Genomic DNA, 20,576 nt, shown 5'->3' on the forward strand with positions numbered 1-20,576 from the left:
CTAAGTTTCATTGTGGTCTGTGCCTTTTCTTTCTTTTCTTTTCTTTTTTTTTTTTTTTCTTTTTTTTTTTTTTTTTTTTAGATGTAGTTTTGCTCTTATTGCCCAGGTTGGAGTGCAATGGCGCGATCTTGACTCATTGCAACCTCCACCTCCCAAGTTCAAGCGATTCTCCTGCCTCAGCCTCCTGGGTAGCTGGGATTACAGGTGGCTGACAGCACATCCAGCTAATTTTTTTTTCTTTTTTTTCTTTTTGTATTTTTAGTAGAGACAGGGTTTCACCATGTTGGCCAGGATGGTCTCAAACTCCTGACCTCAGGTGATTGCCCACCTCGGCCTCCTAAAGTGCTGGGATTATGGGCGTGAGCCACTGTGCCTGGCCAGTCTGTGCATTTTCACTGCTGTGTACAATTCCACTTATCCACCCTCCTGTTTGTAGAAAGTTATTTTGTTTCTAGTTTTTTGCTATTATGAACAGTCCATTTATATTTCTAACCCTTCTCTTTCAGAACTTTGTCATTTCTGTTTTCCTGAGCCCATAAATCAGATGTCACAGTGCCTGCAGGGATAGAAAGAGTGTGAACAATAGGGAGTGGTGGGCCTGGTGAACTGGAGAATGTGACCAATCTAAGCCCAAGCTGGTTGTTACTGTGTGGGAATACAGGCCCATGTGGCAACAATCAGCTTTCCAGAGCTTCTGATTCTTTTTCAAAAGCAACTGGAAATCTCAATTTTTAAAATGCAAGATGTTCTATTCAAATAGTAATGTTTAATTTTAAATGATTTGTTAAAATGCCACATGTCCTTCCTGTAGGAGATAGCTAAAAAAAGTTAAAATAAATAAATAATAAAAATGCCGCATGAGCCAAACAATACAGGTTTGCAAGTATAGTCCTTCAATCTCCACTTTGCTACCTGTGCCTTGCCCATTGTTGAGTTCAGTTAACTCTTTGCTTAGCTTCTGTGAAGGGCAGCTACCTCCTTTCATTTGCTTCTCTGAAGGGCAGCCACCTTCTTTCATTTTAACACCCCACTGCCTCTGTTTTGAATCTGACTTCTCTTCCTCAGCGCTACTCCTTGTGAAATAGGAAATAGGAAAAGGATTTGAGTCCATCTTCCTACATTTCTCTGACCACCTGTGATACCATTTACTTCCTTTGCGTGTGTTTGCTTCTTTAGTTGGTGTATAGTTTAGGCTGACAAACAGACTTATGTGGATGTTCTTTATTTCCACGTTAAGCTTGTTGTACTTATTTAAAACACAATAAAACAACCACCATCACCAAATACCCAGAACTCTTGGAATTCTGTTTTCCTCCAAAAGAAAAGGAAACCATTTTCTCTGATTGTAGGTGGAAACATGAAACTGAAAACAATAATTGAAGTAAATTAAGACTCTTAGATGAAGGGAGTTCATACTAGAAATAGATAATCTCTTTAAGCTTGAGGAGTACATCTTTTGAAAACCAAAGTGGCTGGGCATGGTGGCTCATGCCTGTAATCCCAGCAATTTGTGAGACCAAGGCGGGCGGATCACCTGAGGTCAGGAGTTTGAGAGCAGCCTGGTCAACATGGTGAAACCCCATCTCTAGTAAAAATACAAAAATTAGCCGAGTGTGGTGGCTTGTACCTATAATCCCAGCTACTCAGGAGGCTGAGGCAGGAGAATCACTTGAACCTGGGAGGCAGAGGTTGCAGTGAGGTGAGATCACACCACTGTGCCCCAGCCTGAGCAACAGAGTAAGACTCCATCTCAAAAAATAAAACTAAAAAAGAAAACCAAAAGAACTGTAATGTTCATAATCAGCAGCAGATGTGGAAGTTCTTTTTTATGAGTACAAGTTTTGTAGACTATACGTATGCAGTTGAGTTTAGTAAGCTTTTCCAGGTGTGAGTCTGTTTCTTTTTTGGTGTCCTTCAGAGTCAGGTGTTCAGGCTAGTGATAAATCTAAATTCAGCTATATGTCAGGAGTTCCCCCACCTACCTCCCTAGCCTGACCTTCTGTCCTTGACCTCAGACGTTTATTTACAACTGCCTATTTATCATCCTGTAGCTATCTCAAATTCAATATTTCAAAATTTAATTGGTAATCCTCATGATTGCTTACCCTATTGTAAATTCTCTTTGTCTTACCTCCCAACAGCCAAACAGTCACCAAGTCATATAGATTCTCTTCCTTCTTTTCTTTTCTTTTCTTTTTTTTTTTTTTTTTTTTTTGAGAAGGAGTCTGGCTCTGTCGCCCAGGCTGGAGTGCGGTGGCCGGATCTCGGCTCACTGCAAGCTCTGCCTCCTGGGTTTACGCCATTCTCCTGCCTCAGCCTCCCGAGTAGCTGGGACTACAGGCACCCGCCACCTCACCCGGCTAGTTTTTTGTATTTTTTTATGGGAGACGGGTTTTTTTTTTTTTTTTTTTTTTTTGGGGATTTTTTTTTTTTTTTTTTTTTTTTAAATTTAAGTTCTAGGGTACATGTGCATAACGTGCAGGTTTGTTACATATGTATACTTGTGCCATGTTGGTGTGCTGCACCCATCAACTCGTCAGCACCCATCAGTTCGTCATTTATATCAGGTATAACTCCCAATGCAATCCCTCCCCCCTTCCCCTTCCCCATGATAGGCCCCGATGTGTGATGTTCCCCTTCCCGAGTCCAAGTGATCTCATTGTTCAGTTCCCACCTATGAGTGAGAACATGCGGTGTTTGGTTTTCTGTTCTTGTGATAGTTTGCTAAGAATGATGGTTTCCAGCTGCATCCATGTCCCTACAAAGGACGCAAACTCATCCTTTTTTATGGCTGCATAGTATTCCATGGTGTATATGTGCCACATTTTCTTAATCCAGTCTGTCACAGATGGACATTTGGGTTGATTCCAAGTCTTTGCTATTGTGAATAGTGCCGCAATAAACATACGTGTGCATGTGTGGAGACGGGGTTTCACCGTGTTAGCCAGGATGGTCTCGATCTCCTGATCTAGTGATCCGCCCGTCTCGGCCTCCCAAAGTGCTGGGATTACAGGCTTGAGCCACCGCGCCCGGCCCTTCTTTTCTTTTTAAACATTTTATTGTGGAACTAAAACCGATCATCTTTATTGAGGTATAATTTGCATGCAATAAATGTATCCATTTGGAGTGTGCAATTTGACAAGTTTTGACTGATGGGTACATCTGTGCAACCATTACTACAATCAAGATATAGAATACATTTCTATTACTCTAGTTTCCTTGTGCCCCTTTGCAGTCAATCCTCTACCCTTGTACCCTTGCCCCAGGCAACCACCAATATAAAACTAATATAGATTAGTTTCGCATTTTCTGAAGTTTCATATAATTAGAATCACAAGCCCTTTTTTAAAATAATTTTTTATGGATATATAATAGATGTACATATTTTGGGGGCACATAATAATACATTTATAAAATTTATAAAGATACGATCAGTTTTGGCCAGACATGGTGGTCCACACCTGTAATCCTAGCACTTTCAGAGGCCATAGTGGGAAGATCTCTTGAGCCCGGGATTTCAAAACCAACCTGGCCAACATAGGGAGACCCCCATCTCTACAAATAAAAAAAATTAGCTGGGCTTGGTGGTGTACACCTGTGGTCCCAGCTGCTTGGGAAGCTGAACTGGGAGGATCACTTGAGCCTGGGAGGTCGAGGCTGCAGTGAGCCATGATGGCACCACTGTACTCCAGCCTGGGCGGCAGAGTGAGACCCTGTCCCCCAAAAATGAAAAAAATAAAAACTCAGTGTAATTGGGATATTCATCACCTTAAATATTTGTATTTATGCTAGAAACAATAAAATTATTTCCCTCTAGAGTCTCCAAGGCAATCTTGATCAAAAAGAACAAGCATCACGCTACCTGACTTCAAACTGTACTACAGGGCTATGGTAACCAAAACAGCGTGTTGCTGGTACAAGAACAGACACATAGAACAATGGAACAGAATAGAGAACCCAGAAATAAGACCACATACCTACAACTATCTGGTCTTCATCAAACCTGCCAAAAACAAGCAATGAGGAAAGGATTCCCTATTCAATAAATGGTGCTTGGATAACTGTCTAGCCATATGGAGAAAATTGAAACTGGACCCCTTCCTTACACCATATACAAAAATCAACTCAAGATGGATTAAAGACTTAAATGTAAAAATCCTGGAAGACAACCTAATGAGTACCATTCAGGACATAGGCACAGGCAGAGATTTCATGATGAAGATGCCAAAAGCAATTGCAACAAAGTGAAAGTTGACAAATGAGATCTGATTAAACTAAAGAGATTCTGCACAGCAAAAGAAACTATTAACAGAGTAAACAGACATCCTACAGAATGGGAGAAAATTTTTGCAAACTGCATCTGACAAAGGTCTAATATCTAGCATCTAAAGGAATTAAACAAATTTACAAGTAGAAAACAGCCCTATTTAAAAAGTGGGCAACGGACATGAACAGACACTTTTCAAAATCAGACATACAACAATCATGACAAAAAGCTCAATATCACTGATTATTAGAGAAGTGCAAATCAAAACCACAAGTTACTATCTCACACCAGTCAGAATAGCTGTTATTAAAAAGTCAAAAAATAACAGATGCTGCTAAGGTTGTGGAGAAAAAGGAACGTTTACATACTGTTAGTGGGAGTGTAACCATTGTGGAAGACAGTGTGGTGATTCCTCAGAGACCTAAAGACAGAAATACCATTTGACCCGGCAATCCCATTACTGGTTATATACCCAAAGGAATATAAATCATTCTGTTATAAAGACATGTACACATATATATTCATTGCAACACTGTTCACAATAGCAGACATAGGATCAACCTAAATGCTCATAAATGATAGACTGGATAAAGAAAATGTGGTACGTACACCATGGAATACAATGCAGCCATAAAAAAGAATGAGATCATGTTTTTTGCAGGGATATGGGTGGAACTAGAGGCTGAATGATGAGAACACATGGACATACAGAGGGGAACAACACACACTGGGGCCTATGGGAACGGGGAGTGGGGAGGGTGCAGGAGGGAAAGGATCAGGAAAAATTACTGATGGGTACTAGGCTTAATACCTGGGTGATGAAATAATATGTACAACAAACCTCCATGACAGAAGTTTACCTATTTAACAAACCTGCATATGTACCCCTGAACTTAAAAGTTAAAAAAAATTATTTCCTTCTAGCTATTTTGAAATACATAATAGATTACTGTAAACTATTGTCACCCTACTGACCTATCAAATTCTAGGTCTTATTTCTTATTTCGTCTATCAAGCTGTGTATTTGTACCCATTAATCAACCCCTCCTCCTTCCCGCTACCCTTCTTGGCCTCTGGTAACCACCATTCTACTCTGTCTTGAAATCTACTTTTTTAGTGCCCACATATGAGTGAGAACATGTGATATTTGTCTTTCTGTGCTTGGCTTATTTCATTTAATATAATAACCTCCAGTTTCATCCATGTTGCTGCAAGTGACAGGATTTCATTCTTTTTTATGACTGAATAATATTCCATTATGTATATATACTACATTTTCTTCACTTGATCTTCACCAAAAGGCCAAGAAGCAATGTATACCACATTTTCTTTATCCATTCACCCATTAATGGATATCTGGGTTAGAATCATATACTCTTTTATGTCAAGCTTTTTTCACGCAGTGTAATGTTTTTGAGATGTATCCATCTTGTTGCGTATAGTAGCAGATTATTATTTTTTTCCTTTTTATAGCTAAACATTATCATTATGGAACTTTTAAGACATGTACCAAAGTAGAGTGGATATAATGAATTTCCATAAAGTCATTTACCAGCTTCCATAATTAGCAATATTCTGACAGTTTTGCTTCATCTCTAAACTCACCCTAAACTCAGTCCTAGTTTGACTAGGATGGGGTAGGGAAGGCTAGAGTTTTTTATTTATTCTTATTTATTTATTTTTTCTTTTTCTGAGACAGAGTTGTACTCTGTTGCCCAGGCTGGAGTGCAGCAAGTGGCACTGTCATAGCTCACTGTAGCCTTGAATTCCTGGTGATCCTCCCACCTCAGCCTCCAGTGTACCTGGGACCATAGGCACGTGCCACCATGCCCTGCTTAATTTTTTTTTTTTTTTTTTTGGAGATAGGGTCTCACTCTGTCACCCAGGTGGGAGTGCAGTGGCGTGATCTCAGCTCACTGCAGCCTCAGCCTCCTCATGCTCAGACAGTCCCCCCCACCTCAGACTCCTGAGTAGCTGGGACTACAGGTATGCACCACCACATCTGGCTAATTTTTATATTTTTTGTAAACATAGAGTTTTGCCATGTTGCCCAGGCTGGTCTCGACCTCTTGTGCTCAAGCAGTCCTCCTACATCAGCCTCCCAAGGTACTAGAATTACAGGCATGAGCCACTGTTCCTGGCTGGAGTATTTTAAAACAAATTGCAAATGTCATATTATTTCACCCACAAATACTTCAATGTGTCTTACTAATTCTTAAGGACTTAAAAATTCAGTAGAGGTGGGGCATGGTGGCTCACAGTTGCAATCCTAGCACTTGGGAGGCTGAAGTGAGAGAATTACTTGAGGCCAGGCATTTGCGACCAGCCTGGGCAACATAGCAAGACTATGTCTCTACAAAAAATGAAAAGAAAAATTAGCCAGATCTGGTGGCATACACCTGTAGTCCCAGCTACTTGGAGGCTGAGACAGAAGGATCTCTTGAGCCCAGGAGTTCAAGGTTACAGTGAGCTATAATCAGGTCACTGTACTCCAGCCTGGGTGACAGAGCAAGACCCTGTCTCCATAAACAAACAAAAATGAGTAGAGTATCACTGTTATCATGCTAATATTGTAAAAACTCCAGTACTTCCTTAATATCATCTGATCCTCAGTCCATATTCAGTCTTCCCAGTATCTCAGGATATCTTTTTCCAGTTGGTTTGTTCAAAGCAGAATCCAAACATGATGCTGCACACATTGTATTTGGTTGATATGTCTCTTAAGTCTCTTTTAATCTGTAACAGTTCTTTTTCCCCAACCCTTTTTTTCTTTCCATGCCATTTATATGTTGCAGAAACTGGATCACTGTCCAGTTGAATTCTCCAGCTGCTGAATTTGGCTGATTATGTCTATATGGAGTTGCCTAATAAGGTCCTTATCTCCCTCCTTCCTTGAAATTGGTCATTAAATCTAGAGGCTTAATCAGATTAATTTGCTTTTATTATTAATTTATATATTTTTACTATTTATTTTTTCTTTCTATATGTACAGTTATTGTTTTAGATAAGATCCATTATAGGCTGGGTGCAGTGGCTCATGCCTATAATCCCAGCACTTTGGGAGGATCACTTGAGGTCAGGAGTTCAAGACCAGCCTAGCCAACATGGTGAAACCCTGTCTGTACTAAAAATATAAAAATGAGCCAGGTGTGGTGGCGGGTGCCTGTAATCCCAGCTACTGGGGAGCCTGAGTCAGGAGAATTGCTTGAACCTGGGAGGTGGGGTTGCAGTGACCTAAGATCATGCCACCGCACTCCAGCCTGAGTGACAGAGCAAGACTCCATCTCAAAAAAAAAAAAAAAGACTAATTATCTATTTTACCTTGATCCATTGTAGTCATCTAAAGGGTCAGTTTTCCTCAAGTCTCTCACCTGTATCCCCCATGCAGATGCCAGGGTGCTTCCAGAATAGTAGTAATAATATGGAAATTTATGTTTGTTAATCCTCTGTTTAAAATATTGGGGCCAAGTGTATTGTCTAATGCCTGCAATCCCAGCACTTTGGGAGACCAGAGTTGGAGGATTGATTGCATGAGCCTAGGGGTTCAAGACCAGTGTGGGCAACATAGCGAGACTCCCATCTCTACAAAACATTTAAAAATTAGTGGGATGTGGTGGCACACACCTGTAGTCCCAGCTGCTCAGAAGGCTTAGGCAGGAGGATCCCTTGAGCCCAGGAGCTCAAGGTTGCAGTGAGCTATGATTGTGCCACTGCACTGCAGCCTGGGCAACAGAGTGAGACCCTGTGTCTTAAAAAAAAAATTTTTTTGAGGCAAAATCTCACTCTTTTTGCCCAGGCTGGAGTGCAATGGCGTGATCTTGGCTCACTGCAACCCCTGCCTCCCAGGTTCAAGCGATTCTCCTGCCTCAGCCTCCTGAGTAGCTGGGATTACTGCAAGTACCTGCCACCATGCCTGGCTAATTTTTGTATTTTTAGTAGAGATGGCGTTTCACCATGTTGGCCAGGCTGGTCTCGAACTCCTGACCTCAAATGATCTGCCTGTTTCAGCCTCCCAAAGTGTTGGGATTACAAATGTAAGCTACCACGCCTGGCCAGAAAAAATTTTTTAATGAAATAAAATATTTTGTTGACTCTTTATATCCTCTAGGAAAAATGCCTAAGCTTCCGTGCTTAGCATACATAATTCCTCATAATCTACTTGCATGTCCCTTGCTTACTTTTTCCAGTTACAACTCCAGCATATTCACTTTTTAACCCCATTCATTTATTCAGCAGACATTTTGAGGGTGCCTACTCTTTACCAAGTATAAGGCATTAATCCTCCCAGACTTACAGGTTGTGTTACTCAGCCCCTCTTAGTAACTTCTGGGGAAGCCACATCTTAAACTCTGCTGCAGTGTAGCACTTAGAATCTGAGTTCAGAGGTTGGGAGATGAACCAGAACTCCAGTGGGTCCACCTCTTGAAGCATGGGGCTGGAGGTAGTACTGTTAAGAAAGAAGACAAAGGTAGAGCAGCCAGAACTCTTGGTAAGTAAGCAGCCATGGCTTCGGGGGCACAAGGACCTACCTGAGCAAATCTAAAGAGACACATAAGCCAGATCTGCTTTAGGTGTTCTCACTAAGTGCTCATTCAGTGAGTTCTATTCATGGGGGATTAAGGGCAAAGCTTATGATGTACTAGGAACATCGCTAACTGCAGTCACTGTCAGGAGGGCAGTTCTCTTTTTACCTTACAAGTTACTCCTTTTGGCAGAACGTTTGTAACATTCTGTCAGAGTGGATTGTAACATAACTCAGAATCAGTATCTCGTTATCTACTCTTTTTTGTTACGTCTTAGACTATGTTGCTAATTTTTTAAAATTTGCTTTGTCTTACAGACCATTGTGATGAATGACTGTATTATCCGAGGGGATCTGGCAAACGTAAGAGTTGGACGTCATTGTGTTGTGAAAAGTCGTAGTGTCATAAGGCCACCATTCAAGAAATTCAGCAAAGGGTATGTAATTTAATTACTTGTTCAAGTCTTGGGCAAGAAGCTGCCACTGGTGGTATGGTCCATGTGTTGAGTTGTGGTATAATGACTAGGTCCATCCTGTTGTTTGAAGCACTGAGTAAGAGTTCACCATAATGAACACAACTCTGCTGGTAGTTGTCTTCAGTCTGGTTGATGATTGGTTGCCACAAACAGAATCCACTTATACACTGGCAAAAGCAAAGGGTTTCTGATCAAACAGACTGGCATATATAATGGAACCTAAGAGTAGGAAAAGGAGCAAGCCAGGCCTCACAAGGGACCAGAACCTGGAATTGCACAGCTAGCCGGAATCAAGACTGTTTTGTCTACCTATCCCTCTCTGTATCTGAGATTGTATTTTTTCTTCTATACTGCCCTTCTCTCTGCATTTCTACTTCCCTTTTCTCTCTCACAGGTACCTGCCCCATTTGTTCATGGAGACTACCTTGCTGACTCACATTCTAATTTATATCATTTCTCCATTTAGGCTTCCAGCAGACACCAACTAGAGACCTTATGTGTCATTTCCAAACTCCTGAGAGAGAGAATCAGATTGGCTCACCTTAAGTATCCATGATCTGAACAGCTTTGACTCAAAGGGCAGAGTCAAGGCAGGTCCACTGATCCTTCAGTGGGAATAAAGACTATCCGAGAAAGGCCATGGACAGAGCAGGCAAACTGACCACCATAGCTGATATGGTGCTAAAAGTATTCTCTTTGCCTCTTTACCTCTCTCCTCCTTGGCTAGTTGCCCTCCTGGCACCCATCTGCATTTCATCCAATAAGTCAGCAAGCATTTATTGAGTACCTTCCTCATGCCCGCAGCTGGGTTGTAAGCTGAGAATATATAAAGACAGATAAAATAAGATTCCTACCTCATAGTTCCCAAAGTCTAGTTGTAGAAACAATTAACATAATCAGATAGTGACATGTGACAGCTACTATATGATTATGATGTGATACACCTGTCACAAAGGTATGACCATGGTTAGGAAGGAACAAAGAAGGGAGCAATTAATTCAAACTAATGATAATACCTAGAAGTATATCATGCAGAAATAATCTCACATGTCCAGTAATGATATTGGATTCTAGGCTCTCCATGACATACAAGAACAGGATCAGGGAATCATTATAAAAAATTCACATGATTGGCTTTGAAGGCTATTAGGGGGAAACCAGAAAACCCTCCTGGTACCCTTTTATGGTTTTATACGGTGTGACTGAAACACTACTAGAGATGTTGATTAACAGCATTATTGGGTTGGATATGGCACAGGAAAAGCACCAGGAGTGAACAAGGGGTTTATTGCTGAATGAAGGGATGTGTAAGTAGGAATAGTACATGTGAGAAATGCAGAAATATGAAAGTGTAAATAGCAAAATGTGAATAGAAGCTGAGTGTGGATTTTTTTCTACCTGCATTTCATACCAGAATCAGATAATACTATCAAACTTGGAATCTTAAATTTAAAAATTAAAGAACTGTCAGTACTGCTACAGACTGATGAGATCAAGGAATGCATTGCTGCACAAGAGGTACAGACCAAAAATAGTAATGGTTAAGGAAGATTTAAACAAATTATAGATTCATAGAGGACAGGTATCATCTCTGAAAAAATATTCTGAACAGAATAGAACAGAATTGGAAGGAGCTAGTGAGCGTCTAGCACTTTATATTCATTCCAGTCCAAATATTTTACATCCCAAGGTATAGAAATTACATATAAATGTGATCACAGAACCACTGTCAGTGACATTTGAGGAACCCTAGAGAATGGGATGGGAATTATGTCAGATATCTGGAGAAAGCCTGCTGACTCCTACTCAAAGTCAATTAAGTTTTTCCTAAAGCCATGGACTAGGTAAGGTCTCCTTGTTATATATGCTCATAACTTGATGTTGTGTTTCTGTATCCATTATCATAGTTGTCACTACTTACTATTTAATCTCTTCTTGATTGTAAGCTGTTCGTGGACAGGGTTCTATCTCTTTTGTCATTGTTGTAGCCCTGATTTCTAGCATTGAGTCTGGCACATAGTAGGCACTCACTGAAATCTGTGAATGAATAAATTTTTAGAATGCTGAATGTGGAAATTATAACTCATGAGCCTAATGTCAATCCCCTGGCACATTATAGGGCAGGTTAGTAAAAATGTGATCTGTGAGCATTTTCAAAGGAAGTGGGAATGAACAAACATTCATTGATTTTTATTTGGTACCTGCTTTTTTAGCTTTGAAGATCTTGCCCCTCCTGCCTTGGTTTTTCCTTGCATATTTCTTTGGTGTATTATTGCAATTTTGAACTAGTAATCACGTTCATTTTCTTCAATATTGTATAATTTTTCTAGCCTGAGGTTTCTTTCCTTGCTGGGGACAGTCTTGCTAAGATGATAAAGTTCAAATTATGATCTGTAGTTCTATAAACCTTGACCCAAAGTACATCATCTTGACCTTTCTTTGTTCATCTTTTTTTCCTCTTCTAGTGTTGCATTCTTTCCTTTACATATTGGGGACCATGTCTTTATTGAGGAAGATTGTGTGGTCAACGCAGCTCAGATTGGTTCCTACGTTCATGTTGGGAAGAACTGTGTGATTGTGAGTATGATGACTTGGCTGGCAAAGCAGCCTCACTTTCCCTCCAGCTCCTATCCCTCCCATCAGTGGGACCCTGTTTCTGTGACCAAGCAGGGTAGCAGTGGTTTCCAGTCTTCCCATAGTTGGATTTTTCTTGACAGATACAGAACTTTTTTTGGCCGGGTGTGGTGGCTTATACCTGTAATTCCAACTTTTTGGGAGGTTGAGGTGGGTGGATCACTTGAGGTCACGAGTTTGAGACCAGTGTGGCCAACATGGCAAAACCCTGTCTCTACAAAAATACAAAAATTAGCTGGGTATGGTGGTGCATGCCTGTAGTCCCAGCTACTCGGGAGGCTGAGGCAGGAAAATCACTTGAACCCAGGAGGCGGAGGTTGCAAAGAGCCAAGATTGCACCACTGCTTTCCAGTCTGGGCAACAAAGCGAGACACTGTCTTAAAAATAATAAATAAATAAAAAGATTTGGAATATTTTCTAGACATTAATACTGGCAAGCGTTTATCAAGCCTCCTCTATATAATGTTAAACTCTTTCCTTGGATGATTTCATTTAATCCTCACAACCATTCAAAGGTGTTAGGTGTTACCCCTATTTGCAGATGAGAAGACTGAGGATCTTAAATATTAAGGGATTTGGGGCCAGGTGTGATGACTGTCGTCTGTAATCCCAGCACTTTGGGAGGCCAAGGCAGGAGGATCCCTTGAGCCCAGGAGTTCAAGACCAGCCTGGGCAACAAAGCAAGATTCTTTCATTTTTAAAAAAAACAAAAGTTAAGGGATTTGATAGGGCAGTAAACCTGGGATTTAAACCCAGGCAATATGATTATTAGCTCTGCTGCTATATGGCCTACTTGTTGCCTTACTTCCATGGAGCTTACAGTCTAGTGGGAGTAAGGAAATCTGAAGGGTGAGTTGAAATTGGGAGAGGACAAGCATTTCAGGAAAGGGATTCACATGCATAAGGAAGGGTTCAAGTCATCAAAGGGCATTTACGTGTAATTCAGGGTGCAAGCGGGCCCCTTGCTCAGCACAATCTGTGGGACCCTGGTTCACTGGAGCCTAGGAATAGGTTGATTTAACCCAACCAAGGCTTGACAAAGTTGGATTTCCTGTGATTTCTTAGATGATGAGCTTGATTTCAGATGGGATTTATGAGAAGCATGTTTAGGGAAAATGTTTTCTGCATTTTAGATTTGTACTCTAGACTAGATTCTAGGAAAAGCCAAGACTCTGTTTCTTTAATGACCATTCCCGTTAATATGGAGCCAGCTGTCTGCCCTGGATAAGACTCAGACCCTGAAATATCAAAAAACTTGCAGAAACCAAACAGTTCACATTCCAGGAACTATGAGGGTACAGCAAAGGTGAACAGAAAGTCTTTGGGACAAGGGGAAAGTTAGTAAAGTTCATCCTCTCCCCTCACCCTAATTGCTTGGCAAAAACTAGCCTTCCAGCTGGGGTTTTCTGATATTTTCCTTAGCAAAGTGAAGATATTACCACAGTAGCCTAGTCGTATAACCCTGTCATTTATCCTCAGAGCGAAATGTCTGAAAGGTTAAATCCAAGTTCTATTCCCAGTGCTTAAGAAATTCTAATCCTGTTGTCAGGTGCTCTTGTTTTATGCCACTTTTAATATATCACTTCATGATATAGTCATTGTTCCATATTGGCAGTACTTGCTGAGCCTTGACAAATACTCAATCTCAGGAGAGATTCTTTTAGAATTCTAGAACCTCAGCACTGGAAGTAACTCTTTTAGTCCAGCCGTCCCCATGACACATAGATCCTTCCTGTAACATCCCATGTGGTAGTCTTAACTTCCGTTTGGATATGTGAAGATGTAGGTGTTCATCAGAATTGCCCAGATGCCTGAAGGAAAAGCTTAACAAGCAATATTTATAGGCACTGTTGCTGTACTATGAGTTTTACATTTACTCTCTCTTCTTGACAACCGCCCTGCAGATTGGTTTTCCATTCTGTTTCACAGATGAGGAAACCAAGGCTCCAAGATGCTAACTTTCTTGCACAGGATATATAGGTAGCTGTAGTATTAGCAGCACGGCTGCAGTTGTTAACTCCTTGGAAAACTCTCTAGGGAAGAATAAAGAAGTACTTTCAGGCCAGGCGCAGTGGCTCATGCCTGTAATTCCAGCACTTGGGGAGGCCGAGGCAGGAGGATCACTTAAGGCCAGGAGTTCAAGACCAGCCTGGCCAACATGGTGAAACCCTGTCTCTACTAAAAATACAAAAAAATTAACTGGGCGTGGTGGCGGGCGCCTGTAATCCCAGCTACTTGGGAGGCTGAGACAGGAGAATTGTTTGAACCCAGGAGGCGGAGGTTGCAGTGAGCCGAGATCATGCCACTACACTCCAGCCTGGGCAACAGAGTGAGACTCCATCCCCCCACCCCCACCCCCAAAAAAAAGTGGTTTCAGCTTTTACCTCCTCAGCTATTGCCAGTACATTCATGCCTAAGAAATACCTACATTTTAAATGTTTAATTTGATTGATCAGTCTACCCAGACAGCTTCTGAAACCCAGTTAAGCACTATTTCTCTTAAGTGGGCAAAATGGCCAACCAGTGGACAGAGCAGGTGCGTTCAGGCTGCATGGTGGCTGGTATACACAGTGAAAATATCCCATCAACTAGTCTTCTTTTCCAGGGCCCTTTGTGTGTGAATCCCTCCATGGGACCATATCATGCCTCAGGTAGCCCGTTGGGTGTCCTTTTACTCAGTGCCTCATGAACTTAATCTGAGTTAGTAGGAGCTTAGTCATGACAGGAATTCTATGGGTTTATGTTAATTTGAGGTCACCAGGGAAGATAGTTAGTTGCCATATTTTTGAAATTGCCACTAGCAGGTAACCCATGGAAGAGGACTTTACAAGGAAGAATGAAGAACTATAGTCATAATGTGCTTTTGAGCTAAAGATGTTATCAAGTATTGTCAGGGCTGTTGTCTACCTAGCTGGAGAGAGATCAGCCACTTGGGAAATTCAGAGCCACTTGGGAAGTTCACATGCTTTCATAAGAAGTTCATTTAGCAATCTACCTTTTCCTAGAAAAACATATGATTTAAGTGTTTAATAGTGGGGAAAAATTTAAACACAACCAAATCAAAGTGTCTTCTTCATGTTCTTTGCTAAAATCTGAGATCTGGACTGGTTAGCATTGTCCTGGTATTTGTAAAGATTTCCACACTCTCAGTCAGGTATATTTTCTGATTGTCTAGCCAGGATACCAGTGAACTAACAGGTCCTGATGTAAATGCAGTCAAAAATGACCAAAACTTTCATTTCCTCAGCAAGGAGTCTGAGGTACAGCTGTAAACTGTACACAGAAGCCCTGCTTTTCCCTTAGCCCATGAAACAGATGAGTCTCTCAGACCTTATTTCTTGCTTTCTAAATGCAGTGTATCATGGCAGAATTGAAAAGTGGTGACAGTGGTTAAAGTCCGGGATGAGGTTCAAACAGACACATGACTATCACTCACCTGTGGGAGAACAAGTGAACTAATAGTTTCATATCCAAATGAATTTGTCAGGATTTTTCCAGTTTGAATCGACAAAGGAGCAAACCAACCAACCAACCTTAAGCTGGTGGGTGCAGAGTGGAATGGGTGGTGAATATAAACTAAGACTACAGGAGTAGATCCTAATGTCATGGCCAAATGGCTCCAGGGCTTCAGCCCATGTTGTAAGAATTAGTCTCCATCTCTGTGCTGCTTTCCTCTGGGAGGTTCACTCTCAGACAGGTTCTTCCTTCATGGAAATAAGATGCCTATTCCAGTCTTCCAGCCTGTCCTCTGGAAACCCCAGTGGGAAGTGCTGCTTTCCCCAGCAGTCTCAGCAAAAACCCTGAGGTTGGGGTCCATCAGACTAATTGGGGTCATATGCTGATCCCCAATACCTGTTATTGTGTCCAGGCTTGGGGTTTGGTGTGTGGGCTGTGGGGTGAAGCACATGGATGAGATAGGGATGGGAGGGTTACCAAGGAAAAGACAGGTTCTGTTACCAGAAGAAAGGGGAATGGATGCTGGACAAGCAAAAGCACAAATGTCCACTAAATCAAAGGGAAAATTCAACAGAGCTCACGGAAGACTGAAATTCAGTCTGTAATGCCTGAGACATTTTGTCCTGTCTCTAGCATACAGCCTTCCCCCGCAAATGTACACAAACACACACTGTCACAACCTTGCTGCCTCCTCCTCGTCAGGTACCACCTGAAGCAGGAAATTGCAACCAAGCTTCTTGTCACTGTCCCTGGCTATTACATGATATCATGAATGGGGAAAATAGAAAGCCTTTCACACAGTAGACTAGACAACTTTTACTCCCATTTCCTGATCCATTTCCTATTAACAAGATTTTAATTTCAGGGGCGCCGATGTGTGTTGAAAGACTGCTGCAAAATTCTTGACAACACGGTATTACCTCCAGAAACTGTGGTCCCACCATTCACTGTCTTCTCAGGCTGCCCAGGTAACCTTGCGTGTTGATTTATTTTAACTTCCTAAAACTCAATTATATTTTCTATCACAAGAGTAATGCATACAATTCCTATCTCTGGCAATATGTTGATAGAGCTAACTTAGAAATTCACCTGTACAAAGTACCTGGAAATGCTACCTAACATTTAAACTGTTTAAATGCATAATTAGGTTCACCAGAAAATAAGGAAATTATGAAGGGCCAAACACAAAGAGGAAACTCAGCCCAAGCTGTGAGATTGCACGGGTTAATGCTGTCTTCATCACAAAGTGGTTTCAGGGGTGATACTCATGTCGGGATGGAAATAAAGCCTTGGATCCACACATGACAGAGAGATCCTCAGATAACTCTTAAAGGATTCCCTCTCAAGGAAAAGTCGATGTAAAACAAATCTGCTGCCAATATAGGGAATGTACAGGAAAGCATTTCTTGCCTGGCCTGGGCTCTGAGTAAAAAAAGTCTGTCTAGAGAATTTTAATGCTGGGCTTACCCTCACATTGGTCATGAGTTTAATGTATACATTCCACAGGGCCCAGGAATTCCCAGACTGAAAAGTTAGTATAAAGCATGATCTAAGACCAGCAATACCCTGGGGATACCTGAGAGGGGCAAATATTAATACATTATCTCCAGACCTTGGCTGATAGAATACTCACAAGTAAAGCCCATCAGGAGGCTGGAGTTCCAAATTATAAAACGTGAGGAAACGAAAGTGATACATACTTCTCTCAGAAAACTTGGAAAACACTGAAAATCAGAAGGAAGAAGAAAACCTCACATTGCCTTAGCCCTACCCCAAGACAGTATCTTCTTCTCCATGTTGTTTTACACAGCTGAAATCATGTAGCATATACAGAAGCATGTCATAAATTCACAGATGGAAAATGATATGAACAGAGAGATTTGACAGTATATGATACCTACCACTGGGTGGTTTAATTGTTTTTCCAATTAAAAAATAAATCTCATCTCTCAGATCATTGAATCTGGGTTTCTAAGATGAACAGAATCATCATTCAGATTCTTTGGGGAGGCATTTGGCCATTCTACCGTGTCATGCATCTCTGCTTTTGCAGAGGAGGAAGGAAAGACTTTTGTTTAGTAATTTCTCCATATTGGGGTCCTGCTGTGAAAAAGTTTAGCTGTTCTTAGCAAGCGCTGGACCAGAACAGCCCCAGCAACTGTTTAAGTGATTGTCAGACATGCGTCTGATTGAAGTGAGAGGGATATTGCCAGAGAAGTATCTTAATCTCTTGTAACTTCTTTAAGCTTCTTAGAGCTGGGTCTTTCTTTCCCCAGGACTCTTCTCAGGGGAGCTCCCGGAGTGCACTCAGGAGCTGATGATTGACGTCACCAAGAGCTACTACCAGAAGTTTTTGCCCCTGACACAAGTCTAGCATCTCTGCCTCATGTCTTGAATCTGCTTGAGCTCTAAGATGAACCTGAGGACAAAGTGAGCCAGTCAGCACCTAGAAAAAACTCTCTTGTCTTTGACATCTACCACCCTCCTCCTTTTAAAAAATTTCTTTAGAATTTCTCAATCCTCAAGGCTCTAAGCTCTTAAGAATTTACTAACAGACAGACCATCTGGAGGAGTTGTCTTCAAATGCTGTGCTTACACCTTATCTGTGAACAGTCACTTTGTACCATTGTCTGTGGAACACAGAATCATCTGTTCCCAACGCTCCAGCCCCTTGGTCCTGTGGATGGCTGGATCCTGCCTGAAACGGACCTGCAGAGCAGCAGCACCCTTCCGGTGTGGAGGCTATGTAGCTGGTGTGCTGCTCATGGCCATACACTACCCATGCTGAGAGCCTCTCACACAGGTAATGCCCAGCTTTTCTGCTGCTAACACATTTGGCCAGTTGTTGGCAATTGTTCATAATCCTGGGAAAGGTGTTTGTGACTTTTCAGAGCCCAGATTCCTGTTGGCTCTTAAAACTTGAGGGGAGGGGTGATTAGTGTTTCTTTCTGTCCCAAAATGACCTTAGCTGTCCTAGGGTAGTTAGTAAAAGACTTTTTAGCATTTTGACCTGGGGCCTTTGGCTTTCACTAAAAGTGGGGACCTCAGCATCCCAGATTGTAATTTTGCCAAGTGTTAGATTTGAGTCTCTCATGTGGATGCATTAGTCAGGCAGTTACTCCTTGCCTCAAGGTACTTACCTTATTTCATTGAAGACACCGCATTTGTGAACTCTTGCTCCCTGGCCTAGAACCATTCAACCTACCCTGTATTTGCCATAAACTCCACAATTCACACCAAAATGTCTGTACTCAGAGTCCATTCGCATATATACATGAAGGGCTCGTAAAATCAGTTTGTGGGCACAGAGCCCCAGGAGTAAATGAAGTTGCTAGGGCTGTTCTTACCATCTCCTTCTGACCAGATAGCACAATCTTTCCTGGTTCTGCTCTGACCTCTTAGCTTAGAAAGAAGATTTAGAAGTTAGGGGCTAAGCAGGTTGTCCTTGCTTAATGCTCTGATCCGTAAGTGAATAGGGCAGAACAGTTCAGCCTTGAAGGTTAGAATTTAGCAAGAGCTATCCTGACTTAATATCCAGTTGTGGGGGGGTTGCAAAACAGAACAGCTGTATGTAATCATTGCCACTAGTCCCATCTAGAACTCCTTTCTAGTTTGTCGTTTTTAAAATGCTTATACATTAAAACTGCCAAAATAAATAGCTTCTCCGTGCATTTAGGGCCATGACAGCTGACAGCTCCAGACCTGCATCCTCCCAGCTTGGGGCCCTGAATGAAAGGTTTCTTCCCTTCCAGTTCTAATTTGCAAACTCCCAAAGTTCTCAATGGTTTGTTGTGAGTTCCATGTCCTCTTGGGTCAGTTACTATGGCCATGCGTGTTTGGCCACATGATTAATCCAGTCTGGGTCATGACCTTTTCTTCATCCAAAACAAAATGGTGGGAAGACGAAAACAATAGCTACTACAAACAATAGGAGTTTATAATTATGTGCTGATGTATTCGAAGATGTGTTGACAGTAGTGAGTGTATATCCTAGGAAAGGCGAGCTGCACTCTGTCTCCATGGTGGCTCTCACCCCAGGGACCTAGGAACAGCCTGTCACCACATAATTACTTTTATAACCCTAGAGAAGAAAATCTCCTTATCCTCAGAATACTTCCAGAACAGCCAGATGGGAAGGACCTTGGTTGGGAATCTTTCCAGTTCACTTGGGGCAGAGGGAATTTATGGCTCATATAGCTGAAAAAGATGGGCTAGATTGGGCTTCAGGCTGCATCCCAGGACTCCAAACTGGGATCTGTCTCTTTGGCTCTCAGCTCTGCTTTCATTTCAGTTGGCTTTATTCTCGGGCTTCACAGTGTGGCCCCACAGCACCAGTTTTTGATAAAAAGAGCTCCCCTTTGCTGACAGAACTGCTGGATTTGGTTCTCATTGGTCCAGACGAGGAAGGTATCCAGCCTCAAGTCATCATTGTAGCCAGGAAGATGGAATACACCGAATGGACAGGCCTGGCATGTACCCACAGAGACTGAGAGTTGGTGTTGGTGGTTGTGGCAGATGATATTACCTGAAGAAGGGATGAATGGGTGCTGGGCAGGAAAAAGCATCAGCTGTCCAGTTCAGGCCTCTCCTCTTTCCCTGGTGTCTTCATTTTCCTCCCTCTCCCTGCTGTCCCTTAACCCTCTGCCCAGTCTCTCATTACTCCTGGTCTTGGGAGGTGCCTTCTGAGGATACTCCACTGAGCCTGGATTAGAGGGCAGGGGGAGAATACTGCCTAGCCAAAGTGGGTGTTCAATAAAGAACCATTTGGAGATGGTCTTCTGTCTGGAACTGCTTCCTTTTTATTTTATTTTTTTCCTCCAGATGAGCTGACTGGGCCATGGAACTGCTTCCTTGTGATCCCCATAGCACCTTACCGAGGGGCCCTTATCAATAGAGTTAGTTATGTACCTGTGTTCTTGTCTGAACCCCCACTAGCTGTGAGCTCCTGAGGAGTCAGGCCTGAGTCTGTGGGTCATCTAGCATATCCTTAATAGAATGATTGCCTGGATGCGACCACCCTCACCCCCCACCCTCACATACCCCGCCAGCATGCCTCAGACCTTACTCCAGCTCCAGATAAGTCTCCGACTGCAGGATCCCTGGTGCAGGGAACAAAGGTGAATGATTGTCCTGTGAGCCTCCTGTTGACTGATTCTGTTTTACATGGCTGCACAGAACTCTTGTGGTTGTTTGGGGTTGGTGGTGGCTTCTGTATTAGTCA

General features: G+C 42.1%; 1 protein-coding gene across 2 annotated transcripts in view; it reads left to right on the forward strand.

The window, feature by feature from the left end:
• The window catches only part of DCTN5 (dynactin subunit 5), a 29,430-nt gene extending 9,287 nt beyond the window's left edge, over positions 1-20,143 (forward strand). Inside the window, exons 3-7 of one of the 2 annotated variants that reach the window (XR_001888208.1) lie at positions 9,108-9,226; positions 11,731-11,842; positions 16,221-16,323; positions 17,632-18,158; positions 19,724-20,131. Coding sequence is in view for 1 of the 2 variants with exons in the window: in XM_017887163.1 (XP_017742652.1) it covers positions 9,108-9,226; positions 11,731-11,842; positions 16,221-16,323; positions 17,632-17,729 (432 nt within the window). In the remaining variant the exon portion in view is untranslated. Of the gene's footprint in view, positions 1-9,107; positions 9,227-11,730; positions 11,843-16,220; positions 16,324-17,631 lie in introns of both variants that reach the window. The other variant, XM_017887163.1, reaches the window with a different exon arrangement.
• Positions 20,144-20,576: the final 433 nt, after the last annotated feature.

Source organism: Rhinopithecus bieti, unplaced genomic scaffold (genome assembly GCF_001698545.2).
Source record: "Rhinopithecus bieti isolate Rb0 unplaced genomic scaffold, ASM169854v2 scaffold_13348, whole genome shotgun sequence".
Taxonomy (NCBI): domain Eukaryota; kingdom Metazoa; phylum Chordata; class Mammalia; order Primates; family Cercopithecidae; genus Rhinopithecus; species Rhinopithecus bieti.